We start from the raw sequence: 27,883 nt of genomic DNA, 5'->3' as shown, positions 1-27,883 counted from the left end.
TGATATAAAAGATCATTATCAACATGATAAAATAAATGCTTCTAATGTAGCATGAGTAGAAAGAATCAGAATGCATTGGCTGATGATTCTGCAAGTCTAATTTCTAACATGTGCAGAGCAATATATGTTTTCTTAAAACTGTTTTTAAATTTTTTGTGGAGAAAGAGAGATAAATATGATATGAGACATTATGGGATATACTTACAAGAAAATGTATTGCAATAAACAAAACTCATTTATAATTATCTTATTCTGTCTTAAATTGAAGCTTATATTGATTTTTATATTTCAATTATGAACAACAGACAAAAAGGATAGGTAAAATTAATGAAGATAATTCATTTCAAATGTCAACTTAAAAAAGAGAGAGAAACCGAGGTAAGCATAATTCATACAAAATGGGTTGGTTTGGGAATAGTTTGAGCTGTAATTTGGGAAACATAAAACTCTAGCAAGCTACAAACAAATCCATTGAGGGTTTAGGGTAAGCTGTATTTATGGAGTGGGTATAAACAAGGGGGAGTTCAATCAGAGTCAGTTAAAACAAGCATATCTGGGTGCATTCTACAAAATCTTAAATTAAAAAAAAACAAAACAGAGACCATCCTTGATATGTTCATGGAAAACTTCTACCAGTTACTATTCACTCACTTTGCTCTGGCTGTTTCTGAGTTTTTCACAAGTCCAAGCAGCAAGTTTATGGGCTCAAGGATGTGGAGAGATTCTTGGATAAATTTTGGTGTTCGGTACATCAGGCATTTACAAGATATCAGCCTGTCACTCCCCACCAGTCCTTACCTTCTGTTTGCCCTTGGGCATATGTGTGAGATTTTCCACTTTCTATCCTCCAGTTTCATTTTAGATTGAAATTCTTTCACAAAAATAGTACAGTAAAAACATGAAACTTAATATAAAAACAATCCAAATCTGTATGTTTTCAGTTTGGAGCCATGTACATTGATATAATTTTATTAGAAAGTAAATATCACTTTTATTTTAACTAAGCAAAATGTTTTCAAAATTTGAAGGTTTTCATTGAATTTGAATAGTTCAGTTGATGTTTTACATAGAAAGATGTCTGTGAAACATTGTATTAACAAACGCTTGGCGAAATCTAGGCAATGCACCAACAGAATAAATCCAGAGTATTGAGAATTTAATAGTGGGTGGGTTGCTGCTTCAGAAAAATACAAGTTTGAATCCCAGCTGTGCTAGAGACTGGCTGTCTGAGCATACTCCTGGTGCATAATCTTTCAGAGTTCTTTCTCCATCTGTAGAATGGGCATATAAGAAACAAAGTAAATAAACAGCCTGCAAAGCATGCTATAGCATCTTTCATAAAGTTATGTATTTCCAGCATTTGCATTAACACAATTATGAAGAATCTGTAGTAATGTATGGTGACTTCTTTGCAATAAGTAATGGTATACAACAGATGAATATAGCATTGAAGCAATGTTGAGTTTGTATCACATGGGCAAGTCTGTCTGGGTAATATCACTGCAGAAGATTCAATTTCCTTTATGTTCTCAATGTTAGGATTCTTTTTTGAAAAAAACAATAGTTCAAAATTTTGAAAAATTGATGGTAAAATTCAAATAATATAAAGTCAAGAGCTTTGAAAAGAGAGCCAGTGTGGACTGAATCATATCCCACGGCTCTTAACTTTAAATACAATTGACTTTGGGAAAGAAATGTGCCTTTGCTACTAAAGATTTCTTTTTGATCTTTGTCCCACCCCCAGGCTTCAAGGATGCTAATAATTTTAATATTAGCATTTTCCTGCTAACAATTAAATGGCTTTAAAGGGTATTACAATTTAAATTTTATTTGATTAAGCTAGATTTATTTTCTCCTCTCTTCATCCAGACATATTGAAGATGCATGACCCAGATCAACCGCACACAGGTGACAGAGTTCATTCTCGTGTGCCTCACGGATTGTCAGGAGGTGAAGATGCACCTCTTTGTGCTGTTCTTATCCATCTACCTCTTCACAGTAGTAGGCAACCTGGGTCTGATCCTGGTCATTAGAATGGATGCAAGACTCAACACACCAATGTACTTCTTTCTTAGCAACCTGACTTTTGTTGATTTCTGTTATGCTTCTGTCATCACACCCAAGATGCTTGGGAACTTCTTGTACCAACAGAACATGATCTCCTTCAATGCATGTGCTGCTCAATTAGGCTGTTTCCTGGCTTGCATGACAGCTGAGTGTTTGCTCCTGGCTTCCATGGCCTATGACCTCTACGTGGCCATTTGTAACACTCTCCTCTAAACAGTTGTGATGTCTCCAAGAATCTGCATCCAGCTTGTGGCTGCCCCCTACAGCTACAGCTTCCTGATCACCCTGTTCCATACCATCCTCACCTTTCGCCTCTCCTATTGCCACTCCAACATCCATAACCATTTCTACTGTGATGACATGCCTCTCCTCAGGCTGACGTACTCAGACTCTCACACCAAGCAGCTGTGGATCTTTGTTTGTGCTGGTATCAAGTTCATTTCCTCCCTTCTGGTTGTCTTTGTCTCCTACTTGTACATCATCTCTGCCATCCTGAGGATGTGCTCAGCTGAGGGGAGATGCAAGGCTTTCTCCATGTGTAGCTCCCACATGCTGGCAGTCACCATATTCTACGGGTCTCTCATCTTCATATACTTACAGCCAAGCTCTCACCATTCCCTGGACACAGACAAGATGGCCTCTGTCTTCTACATGGTGATCATTCCCATGCTGAACCCTTTAATCTACAGCCTTAGGAACAAGGAGGTGAAGGATGCCTTGAAAAAAAGTGATCATCGGTAGAAACCAGGCTTTTATGTTCATGAAGTTAAGAAAGTGACTTGAATAAATAAAAAGGGAATTTCCTTCGCTTTTTTCTCTTAAAAAAATTAGAATGCCTCCTCCTAATATGAGATTTCTATGAATCTGTTCACTGTACAATAAAATTTTCTATAGATTTTTTACTTAGAATGAGATTTCAGACATAAGAGTAACCATAAGAAGTTATGCCCATTCTCTTACTTTTCAAATGAAAATGCATTTAAAATAATTAATTATCTGGTCTATAGGAATTTATGCCAATTTTCCTGTTTCTCAAATGAAGAATTGCATGAAAAGCTATTATATGTTTATATAACTAGTATAGGACAAAAGTTCAGCCTCTCCACCCGTCCAACATTCCCAGTTCAGAATTCTTCAGCTGTATTAACAATACCCCATGTGAAAACCAAAGATGCATAGCACAAATATTTTTTCCTGATGTGCTAGTTTCTACAAAAAATACAACATTATAAATTTGTTCCATTTGATATATTTAACAAATTCTCTTTATTCAAGAGAACAATATTATATCCTAACCTTTTCAATTTCACTGATTTAACATGACCTAAAGTCTGGTTTGGTCTCTAAAGACTGATTCTCAAGTGAATTGCTCTTTTTTTTAAAGCCTATGAGACCTCATTATATTTTTTCCAACTGTTTAAAATTTAATAATAATAATAATGTAATTCAAGATAGAATCCCAGAGGTATCATGCATTCTAAATAAACACACTCAGAATAATTGAAACATTATAGATCATCTTGCCAGCAGCAAGGATTATATGCAGTTATACTGGGCAGACCTTGGGTAAGTTGGTCATTGCTGGGAAAGGAATAGCTCCTTAGAACACAATGAACCCATTAGGCAATGCATCCTCATGAGAAGAACATGCACCTTGTAGTCCAAGGATGGCGATGTACAAGGTGTGGGTTCTCACGAGGTTAGTTACCAATTAAATAAGGACAATGCTACAGAATTTGGAGACTTTTAAACTCTTAAACAACATGCAAAAGGTAATAATAAATGGCAGGTGCATGCCTATCTTTTCCCTTCCTTCTCTGAGTCTGAAGACCTCAGTTCTTGTCCCAACTCTACTAATAAACTTGAGGGAGCAATTTATAAATGGGGGTTATCCTACATAACTGGTAACTGTGATATGGACAGGTAGATACACAGATGGAGAGGCAGAGATAGAGATGAGCATGTATGCATTTCAAATAAGTGTAATAATTTCATAATTTTCAGTTACACAGAAAAAGATTTTGAGTTTGCAACTCATGCATACCATTTTAATACATATGTGTATTAATATATATATGCCATTTGAATGCTTAATGACAAAAACTAGAAAGCTGCTACTAACAGCTAGAGGGGGAAATTTAATACATATACTCATTGCTCATAGAACACAGGGCTAGCTTAATCCATAGTTCTCAAACATTAATTTTTTCATTGTTTATTTAAACACATTTGCCTACTATTGGACCATTTCATTTGCTCCCAGTTTTCTCACAAAGCACCTGCAGCAGGTTTTGAATCTGTCTTCTAGATACTGGCCGCCTGCCATTACTGTCCTTGACCTCCTGTCTTGGCAGGCTGGAGCAACCACTGCATCACAGCTCCTCTAGGAAAGGGCCTAGATTGCTTGGCATCTAAAAGCCTGCTGGGTCTGACATTTCCTGGGTCAAAAAAAGATCTCTGGCAATTTTTTTCAGTTCTGTGTACCTTAGTTTCTTCATCAGTAAGAAGGTGAAAATAATATCAACTGCTAATTTTATTGTCATAAGATCAAAAAAGACATTGGATAAAAACATTTAAGAGTAAAAGATTTTTGAATTAATAGTTTTCAGATTTCCTACTACTTATTTGAATATGATAAACATTTAGAAATCTATCTACAGTAAAATTTAAGAATTTCAGGTTAACACTGAAGATATGCTACAAAACTATTAATATAAAAGAAAAAATTTGTCATGATTTTTCCCTGAAATATGATTTTGTTAATTGATTTTGTCCTTTTTGAGAAAGACTGCTTTCAATTAGCCAAGTAGTTCAAATTTCTTAACCTATGAATCTACCTAAGAAACATATCACAATGAGACATTTCCCCCCAAGAGATGAGATTATGAAGTTCATTTTAGTGGTAAATAATTCAGAATACTTCAAACATTCATATGGGCACTAGATAAGTACAAGTTATAGCAATAACAATATGAAAACTTAAGTTGTCACTATTCATACACATGGAATGCAAGATGGAAATATACATAAGACACTGACATCAAGTGTGTGGACAGAGAGCACAGCACAGACCATGAAGACTGATTAAGAGGAATAGGAAGGAAGGAAGGACCACAGTATCACCTCACAGATAGAACAACAGGTAACATTTGACACATACAATATGAGCATTTTTCTGTTTGCATACATATCCCTAGGTCATTACATGTGATGTGATATGCAGGAATTATTTATCACTGTATAACCTGTTTAGCATGCTGCTTTTAAAACTTGATTATATCATGAACGCTTTTCAATATCAATAAATGTAGACCTATTTCAGCTTTTAAAGTTACCATTTACTATTTTACTGAAGAGCCATGTAAGATCTAAACAACTATTAGAATATATCTAGACAATTTCCTTTTTTGGAGTAAGTAAACAGAACAATTCAGGCACTTGCATACTTTCATGACTTTCCTAAGTTCCTAGAGTTAAAGTCATTATAGCAAGTGGCAGGGCTATTTTAAACAGTTTTGATGCTTACTCTTACACTGCCCTCCAGAAAGATGAAAGCAATTACGCCTCTATTGGATGTGTAAGCCCATGCCACGTTCCCATGCCTTTACCAACAGTGGGTATCATCTATCATTTAATTTGATCAGTCTGATGGAAACCTTATTATTGGCTAGTCATTTCATGTTTAATTAAATTTTCTCCTTTGTAACTAGTAAGTATGTTGGGAAAAGACACTCATTATATATATATATTAATATAGTGTAGGGAGAGACATCATTAATTTAAAGTGCTGGTCTAGCATACAGTATAATCACATGTATATGTATCCTCTACCAAAATTATTTTGTATTATTTTACTTATAATACCACTGACTTTCATTTAACTATACCAGTGCAGTGAGTAAAAATTTGAAGTGTTATAAATGAGGTGAAAGAAAGGGCAGAAAATTATGGTCATTAAAAAAATTAATTTTAGGTATTTAGCGTTTGATCTATTGCCATTTAAATCATTTTTTCAAATAGAGCCATGGGAGTGAGACTTGCAAGTGGAATGATGGCAGTGTCCCTGATCCCAAGGTCAAGAATCTAAGACGATATATTGTTATTTTTTTTAATTGAAGTGTAGTTGATTTAAAACACTGTGTTAATTTCTGTTGTGCAGCATAGTGATTCAGTCATATATATATGTGTGTGTGTGTATATATATATACATATTATTTTTCAGATTCTTTTCCATCATAGTTTATTACAAGATTTTGAATATTTCCCTGTGCTATACAGTAGGACCTTGTTTTATCTGTTTTATACATAGTAGTTAGTATCTTCTAACTCCAAACTCCTAATTTATCTCTCCACTCTCCTTCCCATCCCCATAACCACGTTTGTTTTCTATGTCTATGAGTCTGTCTCTGTTTTGCAAATAAGTTCATTTGCCTCATTTTTTAAGATTCCACATATAAGTCGTATCATATGCTATTTGTCTTTCTCTGACTTGCTTCATTTAATGTGATAATCTCTAGGTCCATCCATGTTGTTTTGAATGACATTATTTCATTCTTTTTAATGGCTGAGTAGTATTCCATTGTATATACGTATACCACATTTTCTTTATCCAGTCATCTGTCAATGGACATTTAGTTTGCTTCCATGTCTTGACTTGGCCCTTGTAAATAATGCTGCTTTGAACACTGGGGTGCATGCATACCTTTGAACTTGAGTTTTCTTCGCATATATGCCCAGGGGTGGGATTGTTCGATCATATGGTAAGCCTATTTTTAGTTTTTTAAGAAATCTGTATACTGTTTTCCATAGTGGCTTCACCAATCTACATTCCCACCAACAGTGTCCACAGTCTCTCCAACATTTATCATTTGTGGACACTGTAATGATGGCCATTCTGACAGATGTGAGGTAATACCTTATTAGAGTTTTCTTTTGCATTTCTCTGATGATTAAAGATATTGAGCATTTTTTCACAGGCCTATTAGCCATCTGTATGTCTACATTGCAGAAATGTCTGTTTAGGTCTTCTGCCCATTTTTTGATTGGGTTGTTTCTTTTATTGTTGTTGCATGAGCTGTTTTTACATTCTGGAAGTTAAGCCCTTGTCAGTCACATTCTTTGCAAATATTGTCTTTTCTTTGTGTTTGAGGTTTCTTTTTCTGTGAAAAAGCTTATAAGTTTAATTAGGTCCCACTTGTTGATTTTTGCTTTTATTTCCATTGCCAGAGCTAATGTGAAGATTCTCCTCGGAACACATCCATCATAAGATCATGTTGGGTCAGAACCAGCTTCTAATATCTGCTTGATTATTGCCAAGGGAGACAGGAATAAACAGAATATGTACTCTGGGGGGTTTTATTGTAAAAATATTTAAAAATCTGTACCATGCCAAAAAGCAATTATTCAACAGTGTCTGACTTTATCCCCTTGGGACTTACAGATAATCCAGAGCTTCAAGCCATTTTCTTTGGTGTATTCCTAGTAATCTGTTTAGCTAGTGTTGTGGGTAATCTTGGTTTGATTGTGCTAATACAAGTCAGTCCTCAGCTTCACATACCCATGTATTTTTTTCTCAGCCATCTGGATTTTGTTGATTTTTCTTTTACATCCTCTGTCAACCCCAACACCTTGGTGAATTTCCTATGTGATTTTAAAAGCATAACATTTTATTCATGCACCCTTCAGGTGTGCTGTTTCATCACATTTGTAGTTTGTGAGCAGTATTTGCTCTCAATCGTGGCATATGATAGGTATGTGGCCATTTGCAGCCCTTTACTCTATGTCATTCTCATGCCTAAAAAACTCTGTAACGGAATCATCACTAGCACGTATGTTTATGGGTTCAGTGTGGGTCTTGTACAGACAGTGGCAACATTCCAGTTGTCTTTTTGTGGCTCCAATATGGTCAATCACTTCTACTGTGATGATGTGCTCCTGGTTGCTCTGGCCTGTTCTGACACTCAGGTCAAAGAGCTGATGTTGTTAGTCATCGCTGGGTTCAATACTCTCTGCTCTCTACTGGTCATGATCATTTCCTATGTCTTCATCCTCCTTGCCATCCTGAGGATCCATTCTGCTGAAGGAAGACAGAAAGCCTTTTCCACCTGTGCTTCCCACCTGACCTCCATCACCATATTTTATGGGACAATCATTTTAATGTACCTACTGCCCAAGTCAAGCCATTCTCTGAACACAGATAAGTTTGCTTCGGTGTTTTATGTGGTGGTGGTTCCCACATTGAACCCATTGATCTATAGCTTGAGGAATCAGGAAGTAAAAAGTGCACTGAAAAGAATTACAGAGAAGTTGTTTGGCTGTCAAGTAACAGAAAAATCATTGGACAGGGAGGCATCAGAAGACAAGGAATTGTGGCTTATTTAGAGTCACCATGCTGATAAATGAACCAACTTTGTCACTTCCAGTGCTCAGATCCACTCAGAATATGTCTCACCCACTGTTTCATTCTTAGTGATTTCCACGTGAAACACATTTTGTAAATTTTGAGTTACTGAATTATAAAAGGGAAGAGAAAAAAAAGAGAGAGACAGAGAGAGATCTTAATCCTGTTTGACCACAAAATCCTCTTCCTCATTAAAGAAGCAGTATTGGAAAAGAGAGGCTTTATCTGAATTCTGTGTCATCTATTGAGAAATCTGCATTGTACTGAAATGGTAAATCAACATCTGGTATCTTATGTTTCAAGCGTGCTGTGCAGGTAATCTTGAAAGCATGTTGATGCTTAAGAGCAGGGATATTTGGTTTTAACATTCTAGACACCCTTCCTAGCATTCCACTTCCTGCAACTCAGCTACAAGGGTAGCCTGACATTGAACACTTGGTGACACTTATGCTGTGTCAGTTTAGTTCATTGGAGCCATTTCACACCATTTTAAATCATAACCTGTTCTATATAAGTGTGTGATTAGGAACGTGGATCTTCATTCACACAGTTTGGCTAACAATTTTAGCTTTTCCAAGTAATAGCTGTTATCTTGGGTAAATTATTTCACAGTTCTGTTTCTTAGTTTCTTCATCAGCAAAAGGAGGTAATAATTCCCTTTGTCTTGGACTAATTGTGAAGGTTAAATAAGCCTACAAATATAAAAGGCATCACACAGCTCCTAGCAAAGAGCAAGCACTTCACATATGTTGACTCACACCAAAAGAGCAATATTAATTATTTAAAGCATTGTTATTGTGTCAATGATCTCTTTTATTTGGTTTCAGGTAGTAGTCTTTTTTTTTTTTCAGAAACAGTTGACAATATTATATGCTTTATTTTAGAATCAACAAAATGAAAATATAAAAGCTAACAAGTTATTTTATTGTAATCTTTAAAGCAATTTAATTATTTTTAATTTCTTTTTGTGTGTGTTTATAAACATATTTTTAATGTATTTTTATTGAAGTACAGTCAGCTTACAATGTGTCAATTTCTGGTGTACAACACTACACTTCAGTCATATATGAACATACACATATTTGTTTTCATATTCTATTTCACCATAAGTTACTACAAGATATTGTATGTAGTTCCCTGTGTTATACAGTATAAACTTGTTGTTTATCTATTTATGAACATATTTTAAACTGAATTTTTGAGTCCTTCATTTCTGCTATTAAAATAAGCGTATTTTTTTCTTGAAAAAATATTAAGCTGCTTTTGTTACATTTAGTAAAATTGCCTTAATAAATTATGCATTTATTTAGTTTCAAACTTTTCAAAGTAAAAATAAAGCTACCATCTACTGAATGTCTTTCTGTGTGTCTGGTGCTGAATGAAATGCTTTAAATGGACAGTCTCAGTTAATTATTTATAACAACCTACTGAGATAGATATTTTAAAAATAAAGAGATCCAAAACAATTTATGTAATTTATTAGTGAACATGTAGCTAAAAACTAGGGAAAAAACACAAGATTTGTGTTTAATTTTGTTAAATCTCAGTTTTCACAAAATAAGTGAAGAGATGATGCAGGTGGAGAGCCTCTGCCACATCCATGGTCACCTTTTCCCTTTACTTTCTTCTCCAGAGTCCAGTACAACATGAAGGGCCCATTTGTAGTGCCAGATTCAGGCTCACATACCTTTCAACTTATTTCTAATTGAAAGATTAACTTAAACCTAGTTTTTGGATGACATCTTGTGAATCGCCCATTTTTTCTTAGTTTTTAAAATTGTGTAAAGATGTGGAAACATCGATTCAATTAGTGTTTAAACATTGCTGTTATAAATACTATGAAGGAAAAAGATAAAATGAAATTCCAGAAAACTGGTGTTCCTCAGTGAGGCATTAAGATTCTGTAGGTCTGAACTTCTTTACCTCTAAGAGAGTCTGGCTTTGCTGCGCCTGTGGGCCTTGTATGTGATATGTGATAGGATGTGTGTGGATAGCTGTCTATATACATATACACTCACAAGACACAGTATGGTAAATAGAAGTACCATGTTTCTCTGTCAAAACTGTTTTAAAACGTTGAGAATTCATTCAAGTGACAAGATTTGAAAAGCACCTCATGGCAGCATAAATGAGTTATTGACAAATTAGTCTCAGAAGAAGAAGTAATCTCCTTGTACTGCAGACTTCAAACAGCATTTTATATAGTGACTGTAACTGTAAGCATCTCCTTCTAAAATGGTAAAATAATAAGATAATACTAAGTGACTAATTTAACTATTTGTATGAAGTGTCAAAATAATTAAAGCATGTCAAATCACTAATATTTTCATATCATGATCCTATAAGGGTGATTGAATAAATGATATTATAAACAAAGGTTATTTCTATTTGAACAATATGCAAATGCATCAATTATTTATTTTAAAACACAGTTTCTTATAAACCATGTTCTTCCACTTATATTTTAAAAAATCCAATAATGACATTTTTAAGTCCAGATAATCTATAATACTCATAGTGGTTAAGAAAACAAAATTCAGAAAGGCTTGCATTTGCATTTAGAATTTTCATATTACTAATTATGTAACCTTACAGAATTTATGAAACCCAGAGGTGAAATCTTACCCAACTCTGAGATTTGTTTTATTGTAATAAGTAACACTACTTGATTCAGTGCCCAGCAGGTAATAGAAACCTAATCAGGCTTTTCCTTCTTACTTAAAGAAGTAAATTTTTGAGAGCTCAATGAATTATTTTTTAGTTATACATAACAAACACTTATATAGCAAACAATTACATAGCATTTATTATCACAGGATATTGCTATAAGTGTTTTATAAATATTAATCTGTTTAGTCTTTAAAACCAAACAATGAGTTGGGTCTTATTTATTTTCCAAAAATGGAAAGAGAGTCACAGAGTTCAGATTCATTGCCCAAAGCTGCACAGTCAAAAAAGGAAGAAGACACAATTCAAATTTAGGCAGTCTTCGTTCCAGAGTCCTCAGTTCTAACAAAGACACAGTGATGCCCTTGCTTGGGATACATGTATGTATATTTGAGACCATGTTTGTGTTTCTATTCAAACATAATTTCACTGCTCTCTAAAGGCTATGGTGGCCTGAACAGGACTTGGAATCAAACTGACTTTCCAGAATTGGCCAGGGACCTGGTAGATAATATCAAAGCCACATTTCCAGTTGATTGGGAAAGAATTACAAGAAATGTCAGAAAGAGAAAACTTGATTCATTTACCTTCTTGTATTTAATAAGCTATTATTACTATTATTTTCTTAATTTTAACATCTTTACAGTTTCACAGCCTTTCTCCAAGGCTTTCTTGAAAGGTGTCTCTCACTTCTTTGTTTCTTAGGCTGTAGATTAAGGGGTTCAACATGGGGATCACCACCATGTAGAATACCATGTTGTCTGTGTCCAGGGAGTGGCTGGATCTGGGCTGTAGGTACATGAATATCAGCGTGCCATAAAAGTCAATGACAGCCACCACGTGGGAGCCACAGGTAGAAATGGCCTTGTGTCACCCCTGGGTAGAGTGAATCTTCAGGATGGCAGCAGTGATAAAGATGTAGGAGGTGAGGACAATGGAAGAGGAGCAGATCATATCAAAGCCAGCAAAGGCAAAGATCAGAACTTCCCTCATGTGTGTGTCTGAGCAGAACAGAGCCAAGAGAGGGAGGTCATCACAGTAGAAATGATTAATAGCATTGGGGCCATAGTAAGTTAGGTGGAAGGTGATAATGGTATGGAAGAGGGTGACCAGAAAGCTGTATATGTATGGAACCACCACTAGTTGAATGCAGACCCTCTGACATCAGTGTGGAGTAATGCAGAGGTCTACAGATGGCCACATAGCGATCATAGGCCACGGAGGCTAAAAGGAAACACTCCGTGATCATGAAGGTGAGAAAAAAGCACAGTTGTATTGCACAAGCATGGAAAGAAATCATATTGTGTTCCACAATAAAATTCACCATCATCTTGGGAGTGATAGCAGAGGAGTAACAAAGGTCAACAAAGGCCAAGTGACTGAGGAAGTAGTACATCGTTGTCTGGAGCCAAGCATCCATCCTGATCAAGGATATCAAGCCAAGGTTGCCCAGCACTGTGACCAGGTAAATGACTGAAAACCCACAAAGCATGGGGCCTGAAGCTCCAGCCAGTCTGTAATTCCACTGAGAATGAATTCAGTGACATGGGTGGCATTATCTTCAGCCATTGAGTTTGATGAAGGCTTCAGATTTTGCTATAAGGTGAAGAGCAAGAATGGTATTTTTTATGGCCTGTGCCAGTGTTGGGGGAGGTGATCACTAGCATCTTCTAGCCTTGAATTTTGTTACCTTGTGGGCAAAAAGTACACCTTAGCTCTCCAACGACATGCCATTCTTGCCCCAGGGAAAGAGATCTTCACTCTCAGAATACAACTCTTAAGCATTATTTTGTTTTGTGATTTTAGAAACTACAGAAGAATGTTGGTTAAACTTAAATATTATCTGAAAGAAAGCACTTGAGACAGCTACCAGTAATATTTCAGTGGTTTTGGTGCCCCTAAGTTTTCTATGCACATATAAATACGGCAGCACAGCATAAAAATACATAATTTATAAATAAAAGCAAATTTATATTGCCCAGTTTTTCATTTTTGTGCACGTTCCAACAGTTTTAAAAATTTTCAGAGTGATCTGTGACTGACTCACTTTCTTGCATCCCTTCCCTTACAGAGTAAGGACTGGATGATGTAGAAGCTAAAAGGAAATTAACAAGAAGTCTGGGAAAACATGCAAATTTATCTGCATAAAAATTAAGGAGACATGTTTTGCTTTCCAATTCAAAATTAACCACACTTTGAAGTTTGTTGCCCAAAGAGTTAACGTTAAGTTTTTTATTAGATAACTTATTCTAAACTTCATGTAGATAAACCCCTTTCCCCATAAATATGTGTCAATATATTTCAAGGGCTTGTGATACCCAAAGACTTGTTCTAGTAGATTTCATTTTTAGCAACATATCCTAAAGAACAGCCAGTTGTAATCAAACTTCTATGGAAACATATACAGGTGGGTAGAGTTCTTGATGAACACTTCTGAAAAATTGCAATTATTTTTATTTATGCCAACTCAGAAAAAAAAAAGGACTAATCTCATTAAGCCCAATGTTAGTCTATTTGAAATTTATTTTTGCCCCAGCTTTATTTTCCCATCACGTGGAACCATAATATATTAACAAAGAAAGGAGCCTTGAAACATCATCACGTCGAACTCCTTCATATTTTAATTTTATTTATTGCTACTATAAGTATTTATCTGTTGCTGCTGAGGACTGCCCTTATCAGATACTCTAATTTGTGCAATACATGAATTAACTTACGATTGTCTTTTACTGAGAGTATGATGAAATTCTATCCCATCATCCCTGATTAACAATTGAAAAAACCAGGCTTAAAGCTATGGTCCCAGAGATCACATGGTATAGTATGGGGGTGATCAGATTTGTCTGACTGCAAAGCCCATATTCCTAAACATCAAACTATGCTGCCCAGTGTGCAACCATCCTGGCAGATATATCCATTTGTCTATAGTATGAACCTAACGTTTCAAGCTTAGAGAAGACATAACACCTGTAATTTCTTAAAGATTGCTAAGCTTTCCATGTACTTTGCCAAGGTAAAACTGCAGAAGCCTGAGCGTCTAAAAAGTTATTATGTCATTCTGTCCCTCCTGCTAAATAACTGTTTCTCTCACGAGTACTCTGAATTAAGGGTTCTCTTACAGGGCTTGCACATACTCAATGTGTTCTCACAAAGTCTTTTATATCAATTCCAGCTGTGAAGACATGGTTTGACTGCTAGTTGAGAATAATGAAAAGGCTACCACACAATGGAAAATTTAAGCAGACCACCCTTGCTGAAAAATGGGGTCAGAGGAAGAGGTTGATTTATATTTATCATAATATTTTACTTAAAATAACAAAGGCCACCTGTGCATTAGTTTCTTTTGTTTTCTGATTTATGTAATTTCAGGATTTTTCGTGGTTGCAACATACATGTCAAATCAGCTGAGTGAGAAAATAAATGCACCAACGAGAACATTAGCTATGGTAGGCACTTACTATTAAGGGGGATATTTAAGCAGCAAATGAAGCAAACAAAAATGAAGTTTATATATAATGGAGTTGCATGTTAAGCTGGAGTTTGTATTCTAAATTTAAAATACTTAAAAGTTACATAGAAACAGTTACCTATGAAAACCTTTAAAAGGCTTATAGACTGCAGCATTTATGATTTTGCACCTACTCGATGACTTTTTAGATTATTTTATTAATTCCTCTATTTTTAAAAGTAATGTTTCTTCATAGCCTCCAGTTAGTTTCTGCAGATTGCTCTGGAGCAGTTACCACCCCAAAGCCTCACCATTTATTCAGTCATTTCCACACTCTGTCGATTTTGAGGGACATCCTTAAAGTATTGACACCTTTGATGTCAAAGTATTTTTAATGAGCATGATGTTTCTTGCTCATTGTATCTTTCCATAAATGAGTTTTGCCTCAAATTTTATGGCACACTGAAACCACCTATAAAGTTGTCAAGATCCTAATATCCAGGCACCCCTCTGCCAATTTAATCAAAACATCTGGGTAACATTCAGGTTTCAGTGTATTTAAAGCTACCTGGTCAGTTCTAATGATAGCCATGTTTGAGAATCAGTAGTCAAAAGAACAAACTCAGCAGCTGTGTGAACAAAAAATACTGCAAACCATGTCAGTAAACAGAGAATGCTGAAGCCATCGAGTCATCAGTGACTGCCACCACCCCCCAGTGGGGATAGGCCTGCAGCCCAGCCTCTGTAGCCACTCACAATGGTGCCCTCTGAGCAGACTCAGAATAAGAAAGGAGAGGATACTGGCCCTAGATAGCTAGGTGCTTGTCAAAGGAATGAATTCAGTGAGCCCAAATGTTTGCTTCCTCCCATACATAGAAAAGCACTAAATTCTTTAACCTGAGATGCCTGGTTTTCTTTAGTTAACAGCCAATCTTTTAAGGTTCCAACTCCCTGGTCTTTGTTGTAAAGCTCCTATATAGCCTAGCCCCTCCCCTACCTCTTCAGAGCGGTCCCTCAGGGCTGCATCCTCAGAATTGTCCGCCAAATAAAACATAACCCTCAACTTTTAGGTTGTGCATTTATTTCAGTCCACAGTTTGAATGGCAGGCATAACTCACACATACTTCCAAAGTTACTTGTTTCTCTTAGTTTTGTTTGCCCAACCTATGATTGAATGAGTTCATCATGACAGTCAAATTCAACTTAGAATATACCTATTTTTTTCATATGAAAAGACTCACCAAGGATTAGGAGGACAAGAGCAGTTTTAAGAAGATTAAATTTCAAATCCCAGTCTATCCCTTCTAGATAAACAAGGTTATACTGTATAGCACAGGGAAATATACACCAAAATATTACGATAGCTCACAGAGAAAAAAAATGTGACAATGAGTGTGTATATGTCCATGTATGACTGAAAAATTGTGCTGTACTGGAATTTGACACAACATTGTAAAATGATTATAAATCAATAAAAAAGTTAAAAAAAAGAAGATTAATTTTCAGAGCCTCTGCTTCCCATGCCTGTCTCTTTGTGAAAATGATTTGCCTGAGAGCACCTATGGTTTTGGTCCTTTTGTATCTTGCCTTTTCAAAGCCCAGACTTCTCCCAGTTTACAAATGAAAATATTTCTCACTCATCTGAAATCTTATATGATTCCTTGCTCCAAGGTATAAAACTATTCAGAGTTCTAAACAATTTAGGAAAACACTCCCATCTAATTAATAAGACAAATTTCAAACAAAAGTTAAATTTATGTTTAATGATTAATCATCAAAATTGGAAGTTTATAGGCAATTTTAATCAGTTTATTCTAAAATAACTTTAATTTTAATGCAAACAGAACTATTTTACTATTATAATACATAGAATCTATAGTAACTTATGGTTACAAGAATAAAATTCCAATCAGTGTGTGTATGTGTGTGAGTTTATCTGAATTTTAAAGAAGTAAAATAAGAAATAAGGTAAAATAACCAAAGAAATAGTTTCAGTAGTAAAAATAAATTACTTTTGCACAGAAATGGTTTGCACAAATAGTGTTTAACTATAAGACAGAAAAAGAAGGTCATTGAGAAACTTCCTCTTTCTTATTCTTTGCTCTATTAATCAAGAAATTTCCTAATTTGCTTACTACCTAGTGATACCATGTCCTGCCTGGTGTTCTATCAGGGTCTACAGCAGCTATTCCAAGCCAAGCATCCTTCATTCTACAGCTACATGGAGCTTGATCTCTGTACCAGAGCTTACCACCCAGCCCACAGAGGCATTGTTTACCACCAGTGCACTGCAGATGTGCAGCCCTGGTGACTTCTTCAACCATCAGATGCTCCCTCCATGTATCCCAAAACACATGCAAATAACATGACATGGCATGGGAAAAGGCTGGGATGCACTGGTTTGAGTCTTATTTTTTAGAGTGCAATTTGAGGCCAAAAACCTATTCTGAGAAGCAATATTAGAGAAATGAAATACCAAGTTCTATTTTACATTAAAAATAAGAGTAAGCATACGGTCTTGACAAAGATTTTACTTAAGAAGGAACTTTTTACCTTATGTTTGGTGTTTCCAAAGACCAAAAATGGACTTAGAAAGCACTGTTATCTACACTTAAGTATACAGCCATTCTTGGCCACTCATTCCCATGAGAAAACTTTACACAGGAAATCTCACTTACACTCATTTCTAATCCATCCACCTAGAAGAGGAAGTGTTCTCTTCTGTGGGTGCCACTGCAGAAGGGAGGGTACTTCTAATTGGTTAACTCAGTAAAAAGTCATTTAATGTGTCTGTGTCTGTGTCTGTGTCTGTGTCTGTGTCTGTGTGTGTAAACGAGAGAGAGAGAGAGAAAGACAGAGTGAAGGGAGGGAGAAAATTGAAGATTGATGTACTATTTTAAGTACAACCAGATATCCTTTGCAAAGAACTGAAAAGGAGAGGGTATGAAAGTAAGAAACGCAACTGGGATGTTAGAGGCATTATCTCTGAAAGCAGAATGGTTCAATTAAATACCACAGCTCACCAAGGAGAGATGTCTCTAATGGGAAGCCCACTTGTTGGTGGAGGGTTGGCAATTCACTCCATGTACAAACTCCATATGACTCACTGCTTAGCCAGATCCTGGCTCCCAGAGAGCTCATTCTGAAGTTGTTTGGGTGATTTATTAGTTCCTAGATCCCTCTGAATCTAAACTTGAACCTCTAGAGATACCTGAAAGTGGTAATATTCCCTTCCTTGTTTTTCTTGAAGTAAGATGAGTTGGACAAATTATATTGGGGATTAAAAAGTTACCTGTATCCTTGAAGGAACTATACTTCAAGTATACCAATCAATCTCCAGGAAAGTTAAAGAAGGCTATACTACAGGCTTAAAAAAAAAGAACAGTAAATTTTGGTTCGTTTGAAAAAGAAATTCAAATTATGTGAAAGGATAAGACTAGCATTAAGTTTTGGATAACTGAACTTATGAGAATATGGGCAACATCCATATTTGGTTTTTTAAGTCTCAATTTCCTCAACTGTAAAATCAAGTAAAAATGATGCATCTTTTACATTTTTGTGAATGTTAGATGAATTAATGTATGCAAATATCCCAGCAAACTCTATGATAAGTAGTTAGTATTCAAAAGGTATTTGCTTAAAAAGTAAGACAAATCAGAATAATAAATAAAATGAAGATACACCAAGAACTTACTTGAAAACCAGAGCTACTTCTACCAGTGTCAGAGTCTCTCTTGGTGAATCTACACAATAATCAAAATGCATTATTATTAATGGTGAAATCCAGCTTTTTCCACAATTTTCAAACTAGAAAACCATTTTCTAACCAATTTCAGAATATGTGTGTGTGTGTGTGTAAAACAACTACTCAGAGCAGTAGCCAAAATTCTTTTTTTTTTTTTCATTATTTTTTTAAGTGGGGCAGGGGAGGTAATTAGGGTTATTCATTTATTTATTTTTTTTAATGGAAGTAATGGGGATCAAATCTGGGACTTCATGCATACTAAGCATGTGCTCTACCACTGAGCTGTACCCACCCCCTCTAGTAGTCCAAATTCTTGAAGAAATCATGCAGTTGTTTCAGATTCTTGTACATGTTTGTTCTTTCCATCCAGCTTTTCCCTACACCCCTGAAACCATTCCTTTCTAGCCTGAGTCTCACATTATTAATAAATATAGTAAACATTTTTCCAGTCTTAGTTGGATCTCTTCTGAAAGTTGAAAATGTGTACATTATCTCACTTCCTGTCATTGATACCACAATTTCCTTGTTTTGTTTTTTTAATTGTATGAAGAACACTTAGCATGAGATCTCTGCTGCTAAGTTTTGAAGCACATAGCACAGTACTGTTAACTAGATACAGAGTGTTGCACACCAGGTTCTAGAGCTACTTGTCTTACAAACTGACACTTTCTTTTGACACTTTCTTTCCATTAAACAACTCTTATTCAACCCTCCTCCCAGTCCCTGGCAACCACCATCTGGCTCTGTTTCTATGACCGACTATTTCAGATACATCACAGGAGTAGAATAACACACCAGTTGTCCCTCTAGGGCTGGCCTATATCACCCATCATAATATCCCCCAGGTTCACCCGTGGTTTCACGCATGGCAAGATTTCCTTCTGTTTTAAGCCCAAGTGATATTTAATTCTATGTACCCATCACGTTTTCTTTATCCATCGATCCAATGATGGACATTTAGGTTGTTTTTATGTGTTGGCTATGGTGACTAGTACTGCAGTGAACATGGGAGTGAGATATCTAGATATCTATTCTAGATCCTGATTTCAATGATTTTATATATATAATGATATATTGATTATATATATATATAATCTGAAATTGGGACTGCTGAATCATACAGAAGTTCTATTTTCAATTTGTTGAGGAGCTTCTACATTGCTTTCTTAGTGACTGTACCATCGCTTCTTCTCCTAATTTTCCTCCTGCCACAGAACTTGGTATACTCTTTCTTCTCTCTTAGATAATGTCCCTACCTCCCATCCCTTTTGTCAACTCTTACTTGAGAATTCAAACTGAGCATCATTTTCTAAGGGGCGTTTTGCTGAAACCTGAACTACCTGGGGTTCTGTTATGTTTTCTCATCACTGTGCACCTCTACTTGAAAGGAATGACCACAGATTATGATTAAATGCCCTTTTGTCTAACTGTTTATTTAAGTCTCTCTCACAATAGACTGTCAGCTGTATGAGACAGGGTCTGTGTATGTTTTGCTGACTACTGATTCCCTGACTACTAACATGGTTTCTTACTGAAAAATAAATAAACAAAAAATTTGTCAAATAAGTAAACTCATATATAATTGAATACATAAACACTCTGAAAAGTAAGTTATAAGCATACAGAAAGACAACTTAGCACCAGATGTCAAGATTGTGTTCTAACCCTTGCTTTCAATTTTTTAAGTTCCCACAACTAATTACTTACATCACCCTCAATTGAAATATTTGAGATCAGCTAGTTTAATGTGATCATTTAAACAGATGAAAAAGTAAGGCTCCTCAATCTCATGTAATTACCTCTCTCCGTTTCCAGCTAGGAGTGAATAAAAGAACATCACAATCTTTAATAACCTTAGGGGGAGGGCATGGCTCAGTGGTAGAATGCTTGTTTAGCATGCACAAAGTTGTAGGTTCAAACCCCAGTACCTCCATTAAAAATATATAAATAAACCTAATTACCACCCCCCAGAAAAGAGCATAGTAATATTAGTAACATTAATATCCACAAACACTTACATAGAGTCATTCACATTGGGCCAGGCACTCTTGTAAGCAGTCTGTGTGTTAGTACACATAATGCTCACAAGAATTCTGTTATAAATACTATTACTATTTCTTTTTACAAGGGAAACACTGAAGTAAAGAGAGGACAGAGAGGTTGGGCACCTTGGTCAAAATCACACACCAAGTCACTGGAAGAACCTTGCTTGTGACAGACTCCAGGGACATAACCCTTCATTTACCCTTCTCCACACTGCTCTGCTCCAAAGCACAGTCATACCCACTGTATCTCCCACACATGCCCGGTAGCCAGATCTGGTTGGATGCAGCCAATAGAAAGGGATCTATCTGGTCTGGCACTAAAAGCTTAGCTGTAGCATTCTGCTGCAGAATATCAATGATTTCCCAAAACAAGAATATGAGAAAAGTTTACGTGGTAAAGGTGGTGAAGTGAGGCAAGGCAGGATCTCTCTATAATAATGGCAGAGCACAGGCAAAACCAGTAACACTGCCTAAACCACAAAACCGTCAGACACCCTGTCCATCTGGCCAACACAAGGGACTGCTGCTCTTTACCACCTAAAGCTTTCACCTTCCTCCAATTTATCCACTTTCTAAATAGGAACAATTAACATATGAACTCATTTGACATCATCCAGTTGAAAGTGTAACCATGCCTTCTTGAACCCGTTGTAAATGACCTCATAGGTTGAAATCTCTTAGAAAGCCCGGTCCCTAAGACTTCTTACTGAGATGTCCCTGTTTCCCGTGGTATGTGGGCTCCCTAGTTGAAGCAAGCAACAGCAACACAACTGTGATTAGAGGTTCCTGGTGGTCTGTGCCTGGAGAACATCAATTGATGAAATGGTGTAAAGTCTGAGATTTACTTCAAAATATCTTTGGGGGTTAATAGATTGGGCAAGAGGGCTGAATGAAACCTATCTGACCATCAGTGGACACGCTGAAGCTGGCAGCTTTTCCGGTGGGGGGGGAGTGGGGATTATTCTATCAAATCTTCTAATGTTGTACATGTTTGAAAATTTCCATAATAAAGAGTTGATTATATAATAATTAATTTCTTTAATAAAAAGATTAAAATTTGTTGAAATTTATAAGTAGCATCATTTTGGGGTTTGAAATATTAGTACATCTCTGTTAAAAGTATTATCATAGAGGCCAACAAATGTTTATTCAGGAAAAATAAGAAATGCATATTTATGTACATATATATATACGCCTTCAAAATATTTTCTAAATGAGCAAGAAATTGTCCTTTAAAATTAATACCTCTGAATCTGACTAAGGAAGAGCTTAGAACTAAGATTTAATATAGGATATAATATATGTCAACAAACGAGGAGATTTGGTTTGTAAAGCAGAGGGTACTGGTCTTAATTCTAAAAGATAATGAATTTGGTTCTTAGTTAAAAGGGAACTATAAATCCTTTACTAAGCATTCCAGATTAGAAAGACCTTTGAAGTCTGAAGCCTTATCTAACCAAACTGATTTCCAGAAACTAGTTCTTATCCACCTATAAGGCCTATCACTGATGAACCATAGATTTTTAAAAGGAAGAAGTACAAATATGTTTTACAAATAATGTGATCAGCAAACCCCAAGGAAATCAATCAATCAGAATAATTAAAACTTCCCCCCATATGACACCCAATTATAATAGAAACATAGAAAAAAACAATAGAGGAAAACTTATTTACAACAGTGTGATACCCACTATTTGTATGTGTATTGAAATAAGACATACATTAAAAATAATCAGATAAAAAGATGTTACAGAAACGACAGGCCAGCCAAGAAAAAAGCACCACTCGGAGGGTTGGAGTACTCAGATGTATTATGCCGGTGGGCTCAGAGCTTCCTCTGTACTCCAACCCTCGGAGTGGTGTTGTTTCTTGGCTGGCCTGTCATTTCCATAACAAAGACACTAAAGAATAGAATTGTTGGCTTAGAAATGATACTATAATATATTGCCGCTTTTCTTTTAGATTTTATTCAAATTAGCTCAGTGTTTGCTAAAATAACAAAATAATAACCTTCATTGTCACCCTATATAAATTACTGAAGTTAAAATTATGACTCTGTTGGAGTCTGTGCCCTCAGGTAGCTCACAGCTGAGTGAGAGGCAAGACATAGGGAACATGCAGATTACAACATATTGTGAAAAATGTAACTGACACAAGGAAGTCACAGAGGATACTGAGAAATGGTCAAACATCCCCCTGTGGCTTGGGGGTCAGGTAAAGAGAAGATTGAGTTAATTTGGAAAAAAAACCTCTACCACAAGGTTATCTATTGTTCTTGTCGTGAGAAGATGAGAAGGAATGAGACATTTCTGCAGAACCGAAAAGCTGTGGAAAAGCATTTCAGTGACACAGAAAGTGCAAGCACAGTTAGGGAAGGAAAGACACTGTGTGGCAGGTGGGAGAGGGAAAAGCAGGGGAGTCAGGAAGACAGTCAGGGCCCTGGACACATAGCACTGTCCTTCATGTTAATGAGTTTGGACTGAATCCTATAGGAGGCAGAAACAATGGGAATGTCTTATCTACAAGATTGATACAGTCAGATATGTTTCAAAGAAATCCCTTAAACAAGATAGTGGCTTAACACTGTGGAATGACATGCAGTGAATTGGAAAGAGACTGATACACAGATAAATTAATTCAAAAATGAAATTCAGAATGAAAAAATTACATGTTACAGATGATATGCATGTATCTTAAAAATAAGAGAATTTAGAGATGCACTTATGTAGTTTACTATTCCCTGGGTTAGGTTGCTGGCTTGATAAGAGATTCATAGTTCACATAGTTTCACTTCCTTGAGAAGTGAAAAATAATTTATTTGGTTGAGATATATAAAATAATGTAATGATAAATGCATATTTATATATGTATGTGTTAGAGCAGGCAGATAGCTAGATATGAGCAGAGAAAGGGGGACACAGACCAAATGGCAGGAATTGGGCAGAAAGGAGGGACACAGGCCAAATGCAGGAAACCACACATCATGTAAGCACCAGGGGTCCCTGGGCAGAGAAAGAAAAGCAGGAACCTTGGGGCTGATAAGGGATCATACTTTTTGGGGTGACAAGTGGCCTGGAGAAGAACAAAGAATGGTGAGAAAAGGCAGGAATTTCTAGTGTCTGAATGTAACCTTTTGCTCCTTATGCCATCATTTCAATAAAATTAGCCTTGCAGATCAGAAGTATGCATCATGCACCAACACCATGACACTTCTGATCCAGACTAAATAAGGACAAAAATCCCTCCTCCCTTTGGGAAGGTGGAGTTGGGATGATAATCAGGGAATATGACCCCAAACCCTTTCCTCCCCAGTGAATATTCCATCCATTTATTTTTGCACCTCATGTAACTAACTTGCCAAAGAAACTCCGGGCAGCCACTCCCCTGAGCCTGCCTGCTCTCCCCTGAGAGTGTACTATCTATCCTTTAATAAATCTTCACTTTACCTTTTTTAACCTGTAAGTCTTGTCTTTGAATTCTTTCTAGGATGGGACAAGAACCTGGAACACCAGTTGCATCTATCAGCAACATGTATGTATTTATCTATCTACCTACCTAAAGCAATATTCGTACTATTACTATGAATAAGAGAAGTATCCAAGATTTTTATTATACATACTAAAAGGGACACTATAATAACACATTCTTGAGAATTTTAGGGTTACATTAATTTTGAACTATATATCCATTATGCAGCTCCAACTTGAATCTTGATTCTATCTAACACATTCATCAGTTGTGACTTGAGACACATTATTTAAATTCTGTTAGCTTCCCTTATCTGAAATGGGGGAACATTTTTCAACATTATAGTGTTTGCAAGGAATCATGATGTGCTGTATGAAGAACTTTTTGATGCCTGGCCTGGAACTTGATAAACACCTAATGAACTTCAGTCACTGTTGTCACGATTGTCATCATGATCATACTACACCTAATCATCAAGCACCATCAGGTTGCAGTTTGCAAAGTAATGTAATAACTATTAAAGGTTTTCTCCTCAAACTTTCCTTGTGCTGTAAGTAGTATTTTTATTTCTTAATTGAGGCTCAGAATTTATGACTTTCCCAAGTGCACATGGGGACAGAGTAGACAAGCCTGAGTGAAAACTCAGATCCTGCTCCAAATCTTCTCTTCCCACTGCTTTCTTGTCTCCCAGAGGAAAGAGATTCAAGGCTGAGGAAACTGCTGCCCCTGAGGAATCAGATGATGATTTCAACAACACATTCAAACTACATGGCACAGTCATTAATCTGGGGTTGAAACGTCCCATTTGTCGAGATTGGTTTCTGTTAATATGTCCCCAAGAAAAAGCCGAGAAATTCAGTGTAATAAGGCCCCTTGAAACTGATTAGCAAGTAAATTCACTTTTAGCAATTCACAGTAGGGAATTCTGTTGGCAATGAAGAACTTTCTAATAAGACCCAGAGACTTTCATCATTAACACGAAAGCAATGACTGACTTCAATTTCTCTTTACATAATAATCAGCAATTATTTAATTAAAATCAGCAGGAGGAGAATTACAATTGCTACAAAACAATGGCATTGTTCTTAATTTTCCCACATATTCTGAACTTTTGCAGCCTGACTAGAAATGGAAATGCTAACCTAAGTTTTTCCACATTATACAGCACGAGCGAGCAATAGACATTTGGGAATTTCCAAATTCTGTGGAGAGACACTGCGTATTGACCAATTCCCCAAAATTTGGAAATTTAATCACATATTAAAATTTTTCAAATTTGGTGTCAAACTACTATTTTTTTCACAGTTAAGGTTTTTGATGTATGTTATGGGTGGAAAGCCCTACTAGAATGCATGTAAGGATACTGATGGATTTAATCCTTCCCTGAATATAGAAATCCAAAAATGTCTGAAAGGCAAAGGTCTACTCAAATGGAAATAAGATTGCAATAGCAAATGTGAAATACATCTTCAGGCAATATAAGACAGCATATACCACATGTGCACAGTTTGGATGGAGGTGATGGTCTGTGAGCTGTAATAAGTGGGCAAAGGGTTGGCTTCTGCATACCTTCGGAATATAAATTATAAACTGAACTATGATAAAGTGCTTATTACTCTGGTTTGATCATTTTCTAAAGAAATGAACAGGACACAAAAAATCTTATCACAATCAAATCCACTGATGTGGAACCCCCAGATTGAAGGTCCGACTGCCCTATGCAATTGTGAATGAGGGACTTCAGCATCCACCGGTTTGGGCAATGATGCACTAGGGGAAGGAAGAGGTGTCCTGGACCAATTCCCCATAGAAATGAATTGCTGGAAAAAATTCATTATAAGAAGTAAATTGTCGTATACTCTGATTACAATTTAATAATATACAAAAAAAAAAGAAAAATGAAAAATGAATTGTCCCCAAACTTAAAGAGCAGTTACCTCTAGAGAATTTTTTCATATATTTCTGTATATCAAATTTTGTAAACAGCTAACATAAACCTTGAGGAATGTAGGGTTAGGGGCACCAACCCCTCCAGATGGAAAATCTGCCTATAAGCTTACAGTAGAGTTGCACCTGCAGCTCCACACCTGCAGAGCCACCCGACCTCGGGAGGTGTAGTACTGGAGTAGGATTTATTGGAAAAAATCTCCTAAGAGTGGATCCACACTGTTCACACCTGTGTTGTTCAGGTTTCAAATATACTTTCTTTTTATCCTAGAAAAATGTATGTATATGTATATATATTTTTAACAAAATAAAGGATATATAAAAATGTCCCATACCTATCAACACTAATACTCCAGGGTTTTTTAAAATATATACAGGAACTGGTTGATTTTATTGAATCAGAATCCCTTTGGCTGAGAAGATCACAGGGAATGGAAGGGACAAATGAAAACAAATGATGACAATACATTAAAAGTGGTTGTAATAATTGAATTGCTTGCCTTTTGTTTTTGCTTTTCTTTGTTTTGTTTACAGCAATTGAACTGGACATACATAACCAAGGACTAGTGATTTCATGCTGACATTATTCTAGTTTCAAACATAACAAAGTTACCTTTGTTTTTACCAGCTAATCTTCATCTAATTGGAACTTTCTAATCATGACTGCACACTGGAGGCTGCACAGTTGCACTCTGGTGCACTCACATTGGGGGAACACTTGGAATTAACTCTCAAAAGAATCGAGACTGCATTATATAAAGACCTGGAGTACTCATTCACATATCCCGAGTATCTGAGTGAGTCCTTGGAAAGGAGACCCCTGGGGAAACATTCAGGGGAAGATTTCTTCCACATGCTGGTAGGTTAAAAAGTGCTGCTGTCGGTCATTACCATAGCACCTTATTTCCAGGCCATCCACAATCTTCCCCTATTTAAAACAAAGGAGATGGCCCTGGCTAGTTCAGCTCCAACTAGATGAAGCTGACGTCTCTTCTCAAGAATGAAACACCTTTCTTAAACCTCCCCAAATGAAATATCTTCTTCAACTACTGCCTGAGACTTGGGTGTCCTTTAGAAGAAGGACACACATTTTACCTGTTGATAAAAAGTCAGAAGTCAAATCCTCTGATAAAGAGCCTTTGTGTGTGGGGGAGTTGTCTTTCTCTCACGGGGAAGTGTTGATGGTTTAATATCTATCACAGACATTCATGGGTCAATTTGAAATTGATGAGCATGTCTGGGTTTTGCAAGTTTTTTCTTTAATTACAAAGGAGAAAAATAAAAAAATAAGCCTAATTCCAATGTATGCACAAAGAAAAGTGACTCAATACCAACACTCCCACTAATTACCCCTAAGACATCTGAAACGATATTTATAGTGGAAGACCGAGAGTGGGACCAGAGTCAATATGTTGCCATGGATGGCAGTGAGCACATGGCGGCCAAATCACTGTTTTCTCATTTCTTCTTCCATTCTATTCCCAGAATAGTGAGCTATAGCACTGTAGCTGTGTTAGGATCCAGTTCAGGAAAACAAGCCAGTTCAAACACACCTCTCACAAGGTAGGTTTTGACTTCACTAAGTGGAAAGTAAATGGATGGAGGGAAATTTTGTTTTCATGTCAGGTTTTAAATATGCACTAATATGTAACTATGCATATGTGTGTATATATGCATATATCTGTATGTATATGTGTGTTTGTGTATATATGTATGTGCATGTTTGTGTATGTATGCATATATATTTTTTGTTTCTTGTTTTTAGAGAGTACATTAGGTACAAGTAATAGTATTAAGATGATTTAATAGAGAGAGAAGAAAGAAATTTAAAGGAATAATTTTCTGACCACTCTCACTGAATTGTTAGAAAAAAAAAGTTTCCCTCTGGACAAAATGTTTGAGGAGAAAACAGGAATTATTTTTTCTACTTTGTACACTTTTTTAACTTGATAAGGATGATAATTTTTTACTTTATTACATTCCTCTTGAAATTAGAGTTAGCTATTTATCTTCCTTTAGAAGTTGAAAGAGGCATCTAATTCACAATGACACATCGTACAAGTAGAACAGCATAAGGCAGGAGTCTCACTTTCTCA

At 36.1% G+C, this 27,883-nt stretch overlaps 1 protein-coding gene and 2 pseudogenes across 1 annotated transcript; 2 read left to right on the top strand and 1 right to left on the bottom strand.

Annotated features, from left to right (window-relative positions):
• Window positions 1-1,884: 1,884 nt before the first annotated feature.
• LOC140694550 (olfactory receptor 8U9-like) lies at window positions 1,885-2,845 on the top strand (annotated as a pseudogene).
• Window positions 2,846-7,452: 4,607 nt separating this feature from the next.
• On the top strand, window positions 7,453-8,448 carry LOC140694368 (olfactory receptor 5AL1-like). The gene has a single exon (XM_072957632.1). The coding sequence runs from the start codon at window positions 7,453-7,455 to the stop codon at window positions 8,446-8,448; it is 996 nt and encodes a 331-aa protein (XP_072813733.1).
• Window positions 8,449-11,751: 3,303 nt separating this feature from the next.
• Window positions 11,752-12,703, bottom strand: LOC102535390 (olfactory receptor 8U3-like; annotated as a pseudogene).
• Between the last annotated feature and the right edge of the window lie 15,180 nt (window positions 12,704-27,883).

This window comes from Vicugna pacos, unplaced genomic scaffold, assembly GCF_048564905.1.
Source record: "Vicugna pacos unplaced genomic scaffold, VicPac4 scaffold_21, whole genome shotgun sequence".
Lineage (NCBI taxonomy): Eukaryota > Metazoa > Chordata > Mammalia > Artiodactyla > Camelidae > Vicugna > Vicugna pacos.
The sequence above is the reverse complement of the archived record's forward strand: the minus strand, read 5'-3'. Positions and strand labels throughout refer to the sequence as shown.